The sequence below is a fragment of the Manis javanica genome, chromosome 9 (assembly GCF_040802235.1).
Source record: "Manis javanica isolate MJ-LG chromosome 9, MJ_LKY, whole genome shotgun sequence".
NCBI lineage: Eukaryota > Metazoa > Chordata > Mammalia > Pholidota > Manidae > Manis > Manis javanica.
In genome coordinates this window covers 110,889,115-110,904,901 of record NC_133164.1, presented here as the reverse complement: position 1 = coordinate 110,904,901, position 15,787 = coordinate 110,889,115, and the positions used below count along the sequence as shown (strand labels likewise).

Here is a 15,787-nt window from a genome sequence, read left to right as displayed (position 1 = left end):
AAATATGTTTTTCCATCCCTTGACTTTTAGTCTATGCTTATCTTTGGGTTTAAGGTGAGTTTCTTGTAAGCAGCATATAGATGGGTCTTGCTTTTTTATCCATTCTATTACTCTATGTCTTTTGATTGGTGCATTAAGTCCATTTACATTTAGGGTGACTATTGAGAGATATGTACTTATTGCCATTGCAGGCTTTAGATTCATGGTTACCAAAGGTTCAAGGTTAGCTTCTTTAGTATCTTACTGCCTAACTTAGCTCGCTTATTGAGCTGTTATATACACTGTCTGGAGATTCTTTTCTTCTCTCCCTTCTTATTCCTCCTCCTCCATTCTTCATATGTTGTGTGTTTTGTTCTGTGCTCTTTTTAGGGGTGCTCCCATCTAGAGCAGTCCCTGTAGGATGCCCTGTAGAGGTGGTTTGTGGGAAGCAAATTCCCTCAGCTTTTGCTTGTCTGGGAATTGTTTAATCCCACCATCATATTTAAATGATAGTCGTGCTGGATACAGTATCCTTGGTTCAAGGCCCTTCTGTTTCATTGCATTAAGTATATCATGCCATTCTCTTCTGGCCTGTAGGGTTTCTGTTGAGAAGTCTGATGTTAGCCTGATTGGTTTTCCTTTATAGGTGACCTTTTTCTCTCTAGCTGCCTTTAAAACTCTTTCCTTGTCCTTGATCCTTGCCATTTTAATTATTATGTGTCTTGGTGTTGTCCTCCTTGGATCCTTTCTGTTGGGAGTTCTGTGTAATTCCATGGTCTGTTCGATTATTTCCTCCCCCAGTTTGGGGAAGTTTTCAGCAATTATTTCTTCAAAGACACTTTCTATCCCTTTTCCTCTTTCTTCCTCTTCTGGTATCCCTATAATACGAATGTTTTTCCTTTTGTATTGGTCACATATTTCTCTTAGTGTTGTTTCATTCCTGGAGATCCTTTTATCTCTCTCTATGTCAGCTTCTATACGTTCCTGTTCTCTGGCTTCTATTCCTTCAATGGCCTCTTGCATCTTATCCAGTCTGCTTATAAATCCTTCCAGGGATTGTTTCACTTCTGTGATCTCTTTCCTGACATCTGTGATCTCCTTCCGGACTTCATCCCACTGCTCTTGCATTTTTCTCTGCATCTCATCCCACTGCTCTTGCATTTTTCTCTGCATCTCATCCCATTGCTCTTGCATTTTTCTCTGCATCTCTGTCAGCATGTTCATGATTTTTATTTTGAATTCTTTTTCAGGAGGACTAGTTAGGTCTGTCTCCTTCTCAGGTGTTGTCTCTGTGATCTTTGTCTGCCTGTAGTTTTGCCTTTTCATGGTGATAGAGATAGTTTGCAGAGCTGGTACAAGTGACTGCTGGAAGAGCTTCCCTTCTTGTTGGTTTGTAGCCTTTTCCTGGGAGACTAGCAACCTCTAGTTGCTTGTGCTGGGCAGCTGTGCGCAGACAGGGCTTCTGCTTCCCGCCCAGTTGCTTTGGGGTTTATCTCCGCTGTTGCTGTGGGCTTGGCCTGGCTGGGGCTGTTCCTCCAAAATGGTGGAGCCCCGTTGGATGGGGAGCGGCCAGGAGGCTATTTATCTCCGTAAGGGGCCTCTGTGCTCCCTGCTGCCCAGGGGGTTAGAGTGCCCAGAGATCCCCAGATTCCCTGCCTCTGGTCTAAGTGACCTGTCCTGCCCCTTTAAGACTTCCAAAAAGCACTCTCCAAACCAAAACAACAACAGCAACAATGAGAGAGGGAACAGAAAGAAAGAAAAAAAAAAGGAAAAAACAAGCGATTTTTTTTTTTTTTTTCCTCAGTTGCCGGTCCCAGGCACCCGCTCACTGGTCCTGCTGCCCTGTCTCCCTAGCACCAGGGTCCCTGTCCTTTCAAGGTTTCCAAAAAGCACCCACCCACCGGTCCCGCAGGGAAGCAACGCTCGATATTCTTTGTCCTCAGGCACTGGTCCCAGGCACCCGCTCACCAGTCCCGCCGCCCTGCCTCCCTAGCACCGGGGTCCCTGTCCCTTCAAGGCTTCCAAAAAGCACTCGCCAAAAAGAGAGAAAAAAAGGGGAAAAACACACGATTTCTTCCATCCTCAGGTGCCGGTCTCAGGCACCCATCCACCGGTCCCACAGGGAAAAACGCGGGATATTCTTTGTCCTCAGGTGCCGGTCCCAGGCACCCGCTCACCAGTCCCGCCGCCCTGCCTCCCTAGCACCGGGGTCCCTGTCCCTTTTAGGCTTCCAAAAAGCACTCGCAGAAAAGGAAAAAAAAAAGGGGAAAAACGCGCGATTTCCTCTGTCCTCAAGTGCCGGTCTCAGGCACCCGCCCACCGGTCCCGCAGGGAAAAACGTGGGATATTCTTTGTCCTCAGGCGCCGGTCCCAGGCACCCGCTCACCAGTCCTGCCACCCTGCCTCCCTAGCACTGGGGTCCCTGTCCCTTCAAGGCTTCCAAAAAGCGCTCGCCAAAAAGAGAGAAAAAAAAAAAGGAAAAACGCGCGACCTCCTCCGTCCTCAGGCACTGGTCTCAGGCACCTGCCCGCCGGTCCCACAGGGAGAAACGCGGGATATTCTTTGTCCTCCGGCGCCGTTCCCAGGCACCTGCTCACCGGTCCCACCACCCTGCCTCCCCAGCAACGGGGGCCCGTCCCTCTAAGGCTTCCAAAAAGCGCTCGCCAAGAAAAAAAAAAAAAACCGCTCCGGTTTCTCTCCACCCGCCGGGAGCCGGGGGGAGGGGCGCTCGGGTCCCGCCGGGCCGGGGCTTGTATCTTACCCCCTTCGCAAGGCGCTGGTTCCTTGCAGGTGTGGATGTGGTCTGGATGTTGTCCTGTGTCCTGTGGTCTCTATTTTAGGAAGATTTTTCTTTGTTATATTTTCATAGCTCTATGTGTTTTTGGGAGGAGATTTCCACTGCTCTACTCACGCCGCCATCCTGGCTCCGCCCCCAGTTTCTGACACTCTCTGTATTCTTAAACGTTGGCAACAAATTTTAAATGGGTCAAGCAAATCCTATCCGGGTACACAGAGCAGTTGTTTGTACCTAGGTCTGACCCCTCATCCTCTGGAGAGAATGAGGCCTGTAAAAGAGCGTCGCCAAAAGCCGCACAGCCAGGTGGGAAAGGCAGAGCCCAACGGTTCCAGAAAGCTTCTCTCAGGAAACCCCCAGATCATAAAATACACTTACCCTCCACCCAGGCTGAAACCCCTCCAGGAACGCGCCTCGAGGCCAGGTGGGCCAAGAACAAGGTCGCAGTTCCGCCCTTCCCTGCCCACCGCACTGCACCCAAGGTTTCACTGCCTCCAGGACTTCGTCCCCCGAGCCAAGAATGTCACAGCCTGCCACCTCCTGCTATCCCCGCCCCCCGGGCACTGCGGGTTGCAAGCCTGGCGGCTCCCACTCCACGTTTCCAAGGGGCGGCGCACACCCCTTCCTCCACCACCCTATCCAGCCTCCCGTGACCGGCTGCCGGCACTCGGCGCGCCCCAAAGCTGCTGGAGCCTAGCTACGGCCGGCCCCTGCGGGGCGCCATGAACGCGCCGGGACGCCGGAGAGGAGCCTCCTTTGCCCATTTTTGAATGGATTTTCTCTTTTTGATTTGCAGGAGCTCCTTACTATTCTATAAGGTGGTCCTTGCCTACCTGAGTCATTGAAAACACTCTCTGTCAGTTTTTTATCTGTAGTGTCCTTCACTGAGCAGAAATCCACTCTTTGAGCCTGCCATTTTTGTTCTAGTCTTTGAACAACTTTTCTTCTAGTCAAGACTGGCTACATAATTTGCAGGGCCAATGCAAAATGAAAATACAAGGCCTCTTGTATAAAGATGATTAAGAATTTGAAGATGGTGACAGCAAATTGCACTTACAGTGAACATGGGATCCTCTTACTGTGAGGCCCTGCGTGATTGCAAAGGCCACGTGCATGCCAAGCCAGTCCTGGCTGTAACCCCAGCACATATGGCTTTTATTATTTGGATTTTTGGTGTATTGAGTAGTCTGCCTGTAGTCTTCTTTTCAAAGTCGGGGAGTATGGGGGTCCAGCCCCCAGGTGTATGTACCTCCTCAGGGGTTAGAGGGTGGAGAGGGGCCCTTGGGAACCATGGGCAATCCCAGTGGCAGCTCCAGCAGGAAGTCCTGCAGCCTGGGATTTCCCCTCAGATTGTGTGACAGCCACGGCACTGGGACTATCCTCCTGTGCTGGTGACCCCCAAGCCCTGCAGATGGACAGATGCTCGGGAACACTGGTCAGCCCCCAACCCCTGGAAGGCAGGGTTGGGAGCCTGGCTGCCCATCAAGGCCACCATGGCTGTAGTGGGCTTCTTTCTCAGTGGCAGGGGTGGCCTGTGGTATTCAAAGTTTAGCTCGCCTTGTTAAAACACAGATCACTATAGACATCTCTCCCAAAATTTCAAATTCAATCTAGGGTGGCCCTGAGAATTTGCATTTTATCAAGTTCTCAGGTGATTCTGAGGTTGCTGGTCAGGCCACAGTTCGAGAACCACTGTAGACAGTCACTTACTTCACACACACACACACACACACACACACACACACCAGGCGACCACCTTCAGGATCCCAGAGCTTTCTCACAGTTTTGACCTCAGGTTCTCAATCAATGCTCCTCTCCTTTCTTTGATGACTCTAGGACTATTAAGAGGGAGTCAGTAGCTTTTGCTAATTCACGGTCATACCAGCAATACCCTTCCTGCCAGATCCAATTGTCATGTTCTTGCCTTATTTCCCCCAAACTCAAATGTCTTTAAAATTGTGAAAGAGACTTAGCTTCAAGAACATAGTAAGCACGGGCTTTCTTTTAAGCTTGATTTATATGGTCCAGTTGGTCATTTTCTCTTAAAATTACATGGCAAGAAGAGACGGGTAAGATTCCTCAAGGGAGGAACAACCTAAGACAGGCACAGTCGCAGGGGGGCCATCAGGTGAGAAATAGGGTATCAACAGAGGGGAGGCTTAGAACCTCACCCCCCCTGTTTTGAGAGAAATCTTCTGCATCCGTGGATGTTTTGTTGCCCTTGTCTAGCTTGGATTAATACTTAGTCTATAGGCACACACCTGATCATCTACATTTGCCCTCTTACAGCACTAAATTATGTTTTCTACCTTTATCTTGCATCTACCTACCACTTCAGCATTTTATTAAAAAAATAATAATAATAAAATAAGGGAGAAATGTGGGATTCACATATAAATCAAGTATAAAAATCAAACAAATAATCATAATTGACCTGATTGTTTATAGTTCATGATGCGTGATCAAAACTGAAAGTTTCTGTGATGACTGCCCTTGCACTGTTCACCATGTAAGAACTTATTCACTATGTAAGAACTTGTTCACCATGTAAAAACTTGTTCGTTATGCTTCAGAAGATTGGAGACTGTTGAGAATTAGGCATAGGGTTGATTAATGATTGTGCATTGAGTCGCCTATACAGAATTTTATTGTTGTTAACAACCATATGATCAATAAATATGAGAGATGCCCTCTCAAAAAAAAAAAAAATTACATGGCAAGACCCACGCTGTCGGATCCCAGCCAGATCCACACATTATGACAGCAACACATAGAGCCTATTGGGTGCCAGGCACTCTTTCGAATGCTTTCTGTCCATTGTCTCATTTAACCCTCACACACCTCTATGAGATTATCAGTTACCATTATAATCCCCATTTTACGGATTCCTTAACTGAAGCCCGGGGTGGTGAAGTCACTTGCCCAGGGTCTCATCATTATTACATGGTAGAATAAGTGAGAAAACTGAAGCACGGAGATGATAAGTAATATGCACAACAATGTAGATCTACCTCTTTTTAATTGCTCACAAGAATTGGAGCTAGTATTTAAACTAGCTAGTAAAGATCAGAGCTGTGTAGTCAAATCCAATTTAATCTAAACCCATTAACTCTTGCCCTCTAAAATATACAAGGAGACTGTGTTTTTATGTCAGTTTGATATATAGGTGCTGACCTATAATTAAAGACAACAATATTCCTTAGAATGCATGGAGACAAAACCTAAAATACAGCTTGGCCAAGTCTACAGCCCCTCTTGTATTTCTCTCCTTGTCTCTACTGATAATTGGGTTCCTGAGATATAATCTAGAAATCAGGTTGAAGGAACTGCATTTTGCTTACATGTGTACTTTTTTAAAAACATAATGTTATTTTATAAACCTCCTGGCCATAATTGGGCAAATGATCTTTACTGAGCTCCCTGGGGTGACCTGACTTGGCCGTAAGCCCTGGCCTCTCCTTCAGGCCAATTCTATTGCTCAGGCCACTTGGGCTCAGCCAGAGGGTGTCTGTTGCCACTGGCCTCTTTGAAATGGTCCTGAGTATTCCAGGTTATTGCTGTAATGTGAAGAGCTGGCCCCCTCCCCTTCCCTCCTGTGGGTGGGACTGTCCTGTCTCTGGCCACACTCAGAACCTTATAGCTGGCATCCTCTCAGTCATTGTAGCCAGCAAGCTTTACTGTCTTTAAAGTCTTTAAAGCTAAACTGTCTGATTCCCAAGGCTGGCCATGCTCCTCCTCTCCTTACAGCACTTCCAAGGCACCATGCATGCAGTTCAAAAGTAACTCCCAAGAGAACCTAGTTACTGTATTAATAATTAGCTAAAGAGTTGTATTCAGATCATATAAAGAACCCTTGGAAGTCAGGAATTTTTTAAAAGTCAAAGAAACTGATTTAAAATGGGTGAAGGGCATGGGGGGCATGGGGAGGGCTGTGCAAGACAGAGAAGACAAGTAGTGATTTTACAGCATCTTACTACGCAGATGGACAGTGACTGTGAAGGGGTATGTGGGGGGGACTTGGTGAAGGGGGGAGCCTAGTAAACATAATGTTCTTCATGTAATTGTAGATTAATGATACCAAAATAAAATATAAAATAAAATAAAATAAAAAAATAAAATAAAATAAAATAAAATGAAATGAAATAAAATAAAATAAAATAAAATGGGTGAAGGACATGAACAGACAACTCTCAGAGTAGGAAATCCAAGTAACCAACAAATACGAGAAAGCTGTTCAGTCTCAGCAGTAAACCACAACTAGACACCACTTTTTTCAATCTACCTGATTGGTAAAAAATAATAGAAGGTTGATACAATTAAGTGTTGATAAGAATACGAAGAAATAGTTCTCGCAGTCTGGTCTCCTGGAAGGTATTTTCTGGCCAACCAGCAACTAGATTTTCTTCTGGAGAATTACTACTCCCCAGCTGCGTGTATTCTTGAAAAAAAAAAATCAAGGTGCTCCGTCCTCTCATTACAAAAATTGACAGGGTTCCAGGAGGCTGCTCCCTCTCTACCTTGCACTCCTTGTGACATGAGATCAACCCACTCCCAGGACTAGCGTGGAGGGAGGCAAGGCCCAAAGAAAAGCTTGGACTTCATTTATCCACTGGTGGTGCCTGGACAGGCTGTAGAATGGGCACTGCTGTGAAGACTGCGTGGACCTGAGTGGTCCAGAGACTGACTGAGCCTCATAGGTCATTGGCCTTCCCCTCCATCCTGTAAGCTGTCCTACAGATTGTCAATAAACTCTTCTTTGTGCTGAAGCTTGCCAGAGTTGGAGTCTGTGGTTACACCAAAGACTCCTTCCTACCTGACATCCCCCATGACCCAGCCAAGTCAACATCTCAGAAAGATGCCCCCAGAAAACACATCTGAGCACGCAACTGCAAGATCTTGCGGCAGTAATGCCTGTAAAGGCCGAAACTTGGACACAATTAGGTTGAACTGCATGAAAATTCCACTTAATGGGACAAAAACAGAGTAAAGGCAGCAATTTCAAACAGTTCAACCTCTATGAGGAATAGGTTAAATGAGCTCTGGTATTTTCATTTATAATGCTATGCAATAACAAAAATGAGATAGATCTATATTTGTTGCTGTGGGAAATGCTCCAAGGCATATTATTACGTGAAAAAAAACCCACCCAAGTTTAAGAACAATAAACATATTTTTCAATCTTATAAAAGAAAACACTATCTTTCCAGTAGATATAAATGCCCAAAAAGGCAAGGAGAAAGTTCTGGAAAGTTCTAGAAGGATAACACCCACAGATATTCTCCAGGAAAGGGACTGAGAATTGAATGAGGGAACAAAAAATGACTTGAACATTGTATTGCTCCGATTCTGTTACAATGAGAATAGATACATATATTATTTAACAAATATAATATATAAACAATAAAATACAAACAAAATTTGTAAATCAATATATGTTCAATGGCATTCCATCATCTAGAGTAGGAGTTGGAACTATGGCCCTGCCTGTTTTGTAAGTTTAATAGACACACAGCCACCCTACTGGTAAGCATGTGGTTAATGCTGCTCTCTCCAGACAGGCCGGTTGCTGCAGAGGTTGTGGCCCACAAAACCAAAAACATTTACTATCTGGTACTTTAGAAGAAAATTTTGCAGACATCTTATCTAGAGCTGTGATTTTTAACCCTGGGCAGAGTTTGGAATCACTTGGGGCATTTTAAAAAAATACTAATACTCAACTGCCTCCGCCCTCACAGAGTGACTTAACTGGTCGGGGTGGGACTTGGGCGTGAATTGTCTTTCAAATTTTCCCAGGTGATTCTAATGTGCAGCCAGCCTGGACAGCTCTGATCTTTAGGATTAATTCCAGCCTCCAGATTCAGGAGCGTGGTTTAAAAGGCCCTTCATGAGCAGACCTGCTCTCCTGGCCCATTCTCCCATGCCCACACCCAGTTCCTCCGCTCCATTTGTACAGAATGCACCAGGCCCACGCTTGTCTGTCTTTCTGCCAGGACTGTCCCTCCTTCCTGTCTGCCTGGCAAATGCTGAATCATCTGTTGTGTGGCAGCTGAGGGAAGATCTGCCCCAGGAAACATTCCAGACCCTTCTGTAGTGTGCCACACTAAGAAGCATGCCATCGTTTTCCTGTCTCCCATGTGAGGTGGGGGCTGTGTCTCCACTAAGTGGTATCTTGGAGGAGGAGCCCATTAAACATTTGCTGAATTGAGTTAAACTTTGAACTGTAAGTTCAAAAGCCCAAAATCCAGTTCCACAAATGTATTTTGAGGTCCTCCCTATGTCAAGGAAAACAACAATTTTTAAAAGTAGATATGACTAGGCTACATGATTTCCAAATTCCCTTCTCTCGCATTAACTGAGTATCCCGAATTGTGTAGCCTAAAGTTTAACGATCTGAAACTGTAAGGGTTGAAGGAGATAAAAACAAAGAGGGCATCCATACTGAACCTGTCTTTACCCTTAGATAAAATCCTGAAGGATAAATACAGAGGAGATTTGAGAACCACTGAGGAAGATTTCATTCTCATTTTCTTTCCAGTTGGTGCTTTGTTTTGTAAACTGATTGGACTTACAATGTTGTAGCTGAAGTTATTTTGTAAGTTATGCAAATTTTCAGTTGCATTTGCTTCCTTTCTGATTATGAATTCAAATGGACAAGCTGCCCTTTTCCTGCCTCATCCTTTAATCAGTTTCTGTCAAGAACCTGAGATGCCAGCCATGGGCACCATCAAAATAAAAATACATTCTGATTGTCATGGGAGGAAGGGCTAAAATAAACCGATGATTAATCCCACCTGCCACTTCAAATCACATGGCAGTTGTTCCAAGTTTTCATTTCCAAAATATTAAAAACAACTTGTTTCAGTTCCACAGGGGTAACTGGCAGACAGGTTTTCTTTCTCACATGGTGGTGATGGTATGTGGATATTAAAATGCAGAGTTGATTAATATCTGGATTTGAAGAGAGGGAAGACCTTAGCCAATGGTCTTAAATTTTAAAATTTGGATGCACTTACACCATGATGTTGAAGGCAGCAGAAGCTTCTAGAATCCTAAACCACAGATACATTGAGAAAGTAATAATCATCTTCAAAGCTAACAGCAAAAATGTATTAAGCACCTACCAGATTGCTATATGACACTGGAGAATTTCAAAAACTAGAATCGAATTGTCCTTGCTGTGTAGCTGATGATACACACTACCCATCTGTGGCCAGAGATCTCTCTGTTGGTCAGAAGGGGACCTGGATGTGCTGTCGATGGGATGTCCAAGTTGCTGAAGCAGGCTCTTTGCAAACACCTCCTGGCCGTCCCCCTTTCTCTGGTCGGCCATTAATCTTGGACTTGTAGAGCAAGAATAGCATATGTGTTAGTCTCTTACGACTGCTCTAACAAATTACCGCAAGCTTGGGGGCTTAAAAACTACAGACATTTGTTCTCTCAGAGTTTTGGAGGCCAGAAGTCCAAAATCAGTATCACTGGGCAGAAATTAAGGTACCAGCAGGGCTGAGCGCCTTCGAGGGCCCAGTGGGGAAACCATTTTTTGCCTCTTGCAGCTTCCAGTGGCTACCGGCATTCCTTGGCTTATGGCCACACTGCTCTAACCTCTGCCTCGGTGGTACATCACCTTCTCCTCTGTGGGTGTGTCAAATCTCCCTCTGCCTCCCTCTTCCAAGGATACATGTGATTGCATTCAGATAATCCAGGATAATCTCCCCATTTCAAGATCTTTAATTTAGTCACCTCTGCAAAGATCTTGTCACCATATAAGGTAACATTCACAGGTTCAGGAATTAGAAGTAGCTATCTCTGGGGGCATGTTTCAGCCTAGTGCAGCATGGATATCTGCACTCTACCCCAGAAATTTCTGTGGAGCCCCTTGTCACCCTTTCTCTCTTCAGAGATTTCTTAGTCTCGGCTTCTTTTCTTTCCCTAGCTCCAGCGCCAGTGAGGGGCTGGCCTCGAGGGAAATGCCCTCCAGTCTGACAGCTGGATGGGAAAAGATGCCATGCTCCAAGAATGTAAATCAAGTAGACGGTCATTCTCTGCTGATGACCAGGGAACAGAGGCCAGTTGAGGCCAGTGACCAGCTCACCCACGAGGGTCTGCTTAGGAATGGCCTCCTATAAAAGGCATTAAGTCCAATGACTTCCTTGGCTTCTAGGAGAGAAGATGAATTGAGACACACAGGAGACAAGAAATAATCATTACAAGAAATAAACAATGACATCAAAAGAAGTAAGTGATCAGAGGAGGGAGCCCAGCACCCTGGCCATCAGTATGGGCTGAGGGACCTGGTGTAGGAAGTAGGGAGAAAGGACATGAAGGGTTAAGTGCATTTTATAGCAGAAGTAGTTGCTTGGAGAAGATTTCAAGGATGTTGGGAAATTCAAGAAAACAGGAAATGAAAAGCACTGCAGACACCTGGGAACCAGAGGATCCCTCCCCCAGTTCTGTCCCCAAGGAATAAAGTGCAGGAAAATGCAGACATCACGTGAAGCCAAGGAGGCCTCACTATGCTGAGCAGTTTCAATTCCATATAAACAGCTTCCGCTGAAAGGCCTCTGTGGCAGACAGCATTACAAATGGGTCTGGTTGGATATTATGAAATGGCCGTGGGTGGGCCGGTACATAACCACCAGGGAAAAGGAGTTCCAGGATCTACCTGAGACTGCTCTGTTGCGTTCATCTCAGATAATAAATGCGTACTTTTTTATTGTGAAGGGTGTGTTTGAGAGGCCATAGCTCTCCGTATTTGATTCCTAGTGCTGTCTTAACAAATTTCCACAAACTGTGGGCCTTAACACAACAGAAATTTATTGCCCCACAGTTCTGGAGACTAGAAGTCTGAAAGTGAGGGGTCAGCTGGGTTGGTCCCTCTGGAGGCCCTGGAGGTGAATCTGTTTCGTGCTTCTGTCCTAACTTCTTGGGGTGCAGGCAAGGTTGGGCGTTACAGCGACTGGAAACACATCATTCCCATCTCTGCCTCTGTCATTATACGACAGTTCTTCCCGAGTGTTTCTGTATCTGTGCGTAAATTTCCCTCCTATAGGGACACCAGTCATGGGGTTAGGCCCCTGCCTTCTCCAGCATGACCTCATCTTAGCTTAATCACATCTGTAAACAGCCTGTTTTCAAATAGGATCACATCCACAGGTACAAGGGGGAGGGTTTCAACCTATCTTTTTGGAGGATGCAGTCCAACCCTCAATGCTTTCCGCGTATTCTAACCCAAGCCAAAGGTGCTACTGATGAGCTTCTGAGATGTGGTTGGGGAAGCTATGTGCTGCAAAGCAGCAGCAGCCATGTGCTCAGGGAATGTAGGACAAATTTATGGAGGGATGGAATTCCAGGGGGCAGAAGTTGGAGACCATTGTGGGCTGTGGCAAAAGACCTGCAGATTTAACCCATCAGGAACCTTAATGGGACCAAAGAAAGGTTATATGGCTCCACTATCTCCCTTCAATAGAGTTTCCATGGTATATTCTGGTGATCCATACTTTAAATGATGTACATATACAGCAAATGCCTACATAAAAGGGCATAAACCATGGGCCTTAGCTTCCAGGTGTGCTTCCTCCAGAGAAAAGATTAGACAAGATAGTCAGACAAGAGACAGGAAATCATTAGAAGATATCTGATAAAGTCAAAGGGAGTAAGTCCCCTGAATAGAATGGCTGAAAGGCATGTATAGATATACAGGTATCTCTGTTTCCCTATATATGTTACTAAGGATCACATATTCACTACATAAATTCACCATTCTGTGTTTTTTATAAGTTATTTTTTGGTATCATTAATGTACAATTACATGAGCAACATTATGGTTACTACACTCCTCCCTTTAATTATCAAGCCCCCACCACATACCCCATTACAGTCACTGTCCATCAGAGTACTAAGATGCTATAGAATCACTACTTGTCTTCTCTGAAACTCACCATTCTATATTGTGCTCCAATATTTAAAACACAGCAAGGAAAACTAACGGCAATGTACAACCAAAAATGGGGATAGAGAAAAAGGGTACAAAGAATAACAAGAAATGTGGTCACCACGCTGTGTGGCCAAACCATTAAAAGTGAGTTTCCTGCCAATCTGTGTGAGTTTCCTGTGGCTGCTGCGACAAATTACGAAAACTTTATGGCTTAAAACAACATAAATTTAGCAAAGTCTATTTGTTAAAATTCCTCTATGTCCCATTGCTTCTGGATGGCCCAACAAACATTTGTTTGCCAAATATTTACTCTTTCATCTTCCTGAGAATTGCTTTCCTTCCCTTTGAAGTCCCAGGCCCCTACCCCCCTCTTAGTTCAGGGTGACATCTATACCTCATTCTCCCTGTCTTTGGAATCTCATGTCTGTAGATTCCCTATGCTTTTGTAATTAAATCTGATTTTCTCCTGTTAAGCTGTCTTGTGCTAATGTGATTCATAGGCCAGCTAGAAATGATTCCTCCTTAACAAACCCTACCCAAACTTAGCGGTCCTGCTTATTGTCATCTCCGTTTTGGACGGGGGATGGAGTCTCAAAATAATAATAAGCAACATTTAACATATTTAAAAAGGCATAAAGAAGAAGAGAATAAGAAATACCTATGCCCCTATTGCCCCACTCAATAAAACTTGACCCACCATTTGAAATGTGACACATCTCCAAATGCATCCCTACCCACTCCCACCCCTCATTCCAAGGTAACTTTAACTAAATGTAAATAAATCTAATAAATCGTTCTCACGCACTCCTTTCCACTGGTACTACATATGTATGTCTCCTTAAGCAATATATATTTTAAAGAACTTTCTATACTTTATATATTCTTCTTTAACTTTTTCTTTCTGTTAGTTCTCTGTAGTCCCTCCATATTGATACATGTAGTTCTGTTTCATTCCTTTTTGCTGCTGATTTTTTACTTTCCTTCTTTCTCATACTGTGGCTTATCTCAGGCAGTGATTGAAAGTGCGGGCCGGAGAATCAAATGACCGGGACTCACAGCCTCTCTCCACCACCTATTTCAGGCAAGATGCTTTACATCTCTGTGGCTCAGTTTTCTCGCTTATAAAATAGAGGTGATAATAGCGCCCTCCTTATAGGGAAGCTGTTAGGTTTAAGACAACCCCTGCACAGGGCTGGCAATGGTGCCTGCCAGGGAAAAGTGCTCTCTAAATATTAACTCTTATAATTCTTCTATCCACATGACTGCCAGGAAAACCATGCTGAGAACAAAGGTCAGAACCCCAATCTCAGCTCAGAAATGTCAGGCAAAATGTCAAAACCAGGACATCAAGTGTTTCCTGGTACGTTCGAATGAAAATCAGTTAAAACAACTACAGATCGTAATAGTCATCTATTAAATTAAGTAACAGTCATGTATCCCAGTTATGTAAGTCATTCAATTCTCTTTCGGACGATTCATCTTTGGGAAACTTTTTCAACTGAAAAAAAAAAAAGACTTTCAGTTTTCAGATCCCTACAGACGGAACATCATTGGTGCATGACTAGAGAAACTTGCAGAGCAAATAAAGCATTAACAAAACTGTGACTAATGATGACAGTATGTTCCACCATTTCATCACCAGCAATCTGAGTCAGTCATTGCATCTTCTCGATTTTCTTGGCCAGTGTTTTTGGCCCAGGGTTTGTCAGAATGTTCCCTGTCAATATCACCAAGTGTTGTAACAAAACATAATCAATTCCAAAACGGAACTTGAAGATGGCTATATTGAATTAGTTACATTAATATTTTCCCACTCTTTCACTAAATATCAGGACGTACAATCCAGTGTAGAGTCGCAGTTGCTTCAAATCACAAGCTATTTTGAATTACCCAATATTAGATCAAAACTTTTATTGATCTTTTTGATGTATATTATGCTACTGAGTGTTTTCCAATACAAAATAAACTAGTCACGTGTTCAGAATGTAAATGAAAATTGCTATAATAGTTTCTCTGGCTTTGGAAAGGGTGTGTACATTTTTCCTCATTAGTGGTTTCCATCAGCACTCCCAGAGGGGTTACCATTGAAAATGATGACTTCTGCCTCTTTCTGGCAGGAGAGCATGTTGTCCCTTTAGTTGTGAGAATAATTTGGGGACACTAACAAAAAATAAATTACGGTGGCCTGAAGTCCATCCATAATTTACTTGTTCCATTTTTTGCTAGTTTGGCTATAATCGAACTTGTTTCAGCTTGAATGAGTGCATTTTCCAACACTCCTCAGAATACACTGTCAAGTACACTGTGGGCAAGACATGTTCCCTGAAGAAAGCCATTCATTTTCAAAAGCAGACCAAGTGACTGGAAAAAGCAAGCAAGCCGGCTAACTCATACAACAATGAAACGTTATTAACTTCAATAACAGTAAACAGCATCAGACAATTAATAAACAATTCTCATCTTATTAGGAGGCTGGTGTACATGAGACTCTTTCTGGCTAGAATTGAATATCACTTCCTCTATTGCTGTCTGCCAGAAAATTCCTCCTCCCTCCTGGATTCCGGCAGCGATTTGTAAGTTGAGACTCATCTTGTCTCCCTATTTGGTTCTGGGTTTTAAATTGTCACGAGTGTCTCTAGAATGGTTCCAGCAAGAGCCTCAGCCTGCCCTGTGTTCACTTACCCAACAGGCCAAGAAAACTACTTACTTCTTTGAGCATATTCTTTGGGCTCCCCTGAATCCAGATCAGAAAGGAAGCCCTCAGGGTCTTGCATGCACTTGAGAGAATGCTGCTTGCTAGAAGAACAAAAGGTAATTAGAATTGAAAATACAGCAGTCAAAATAATAAAGTCAGGACCGTCATTGTCCCTTAATCCGTCAGGATAAAACTCCCCTCTTAAATCAAGAGGCTTGTATTTATGAAACACTAGTCCAATATGTTGGGGGAAATGTGACATGGCTCACTCTTTGACATGCAGAGACAAGCTGTCTCCTCAGTCACCTGCAAAGCGGCCAAGATAAGCAACCATGGAAACGGATTTATATACAACTTGTTATTGTTCAGGAAAATCGCGCTGTGG

The 15,787-nt window shown here is 44.2% G+C and overlaps 1 protein-coding gene across 1 annotated transcript in view; it reads right to left on the bottom strand.

Annotated features, from left to right (window-relative positions):
• Positions 1-15,570, bottom strand: part of LOC118971938 (O-acyltransferase like protein-like) — a 69,077-nt gene extending 53,507 nt beyond the window's left edge. Inside the window, 2 exon segments of the mRNA XM_073213292.1 lie at positions 15,415-15,513; positions 15,516-15,570. Of these exon segments, the coding sequence (XP_073069393.1) occupies positions 15,415-15,513; positions 15,516-15,570 (154 nt within the window).
• Positions 15,571-15,787: the final 217 nt, after the last annotated feature.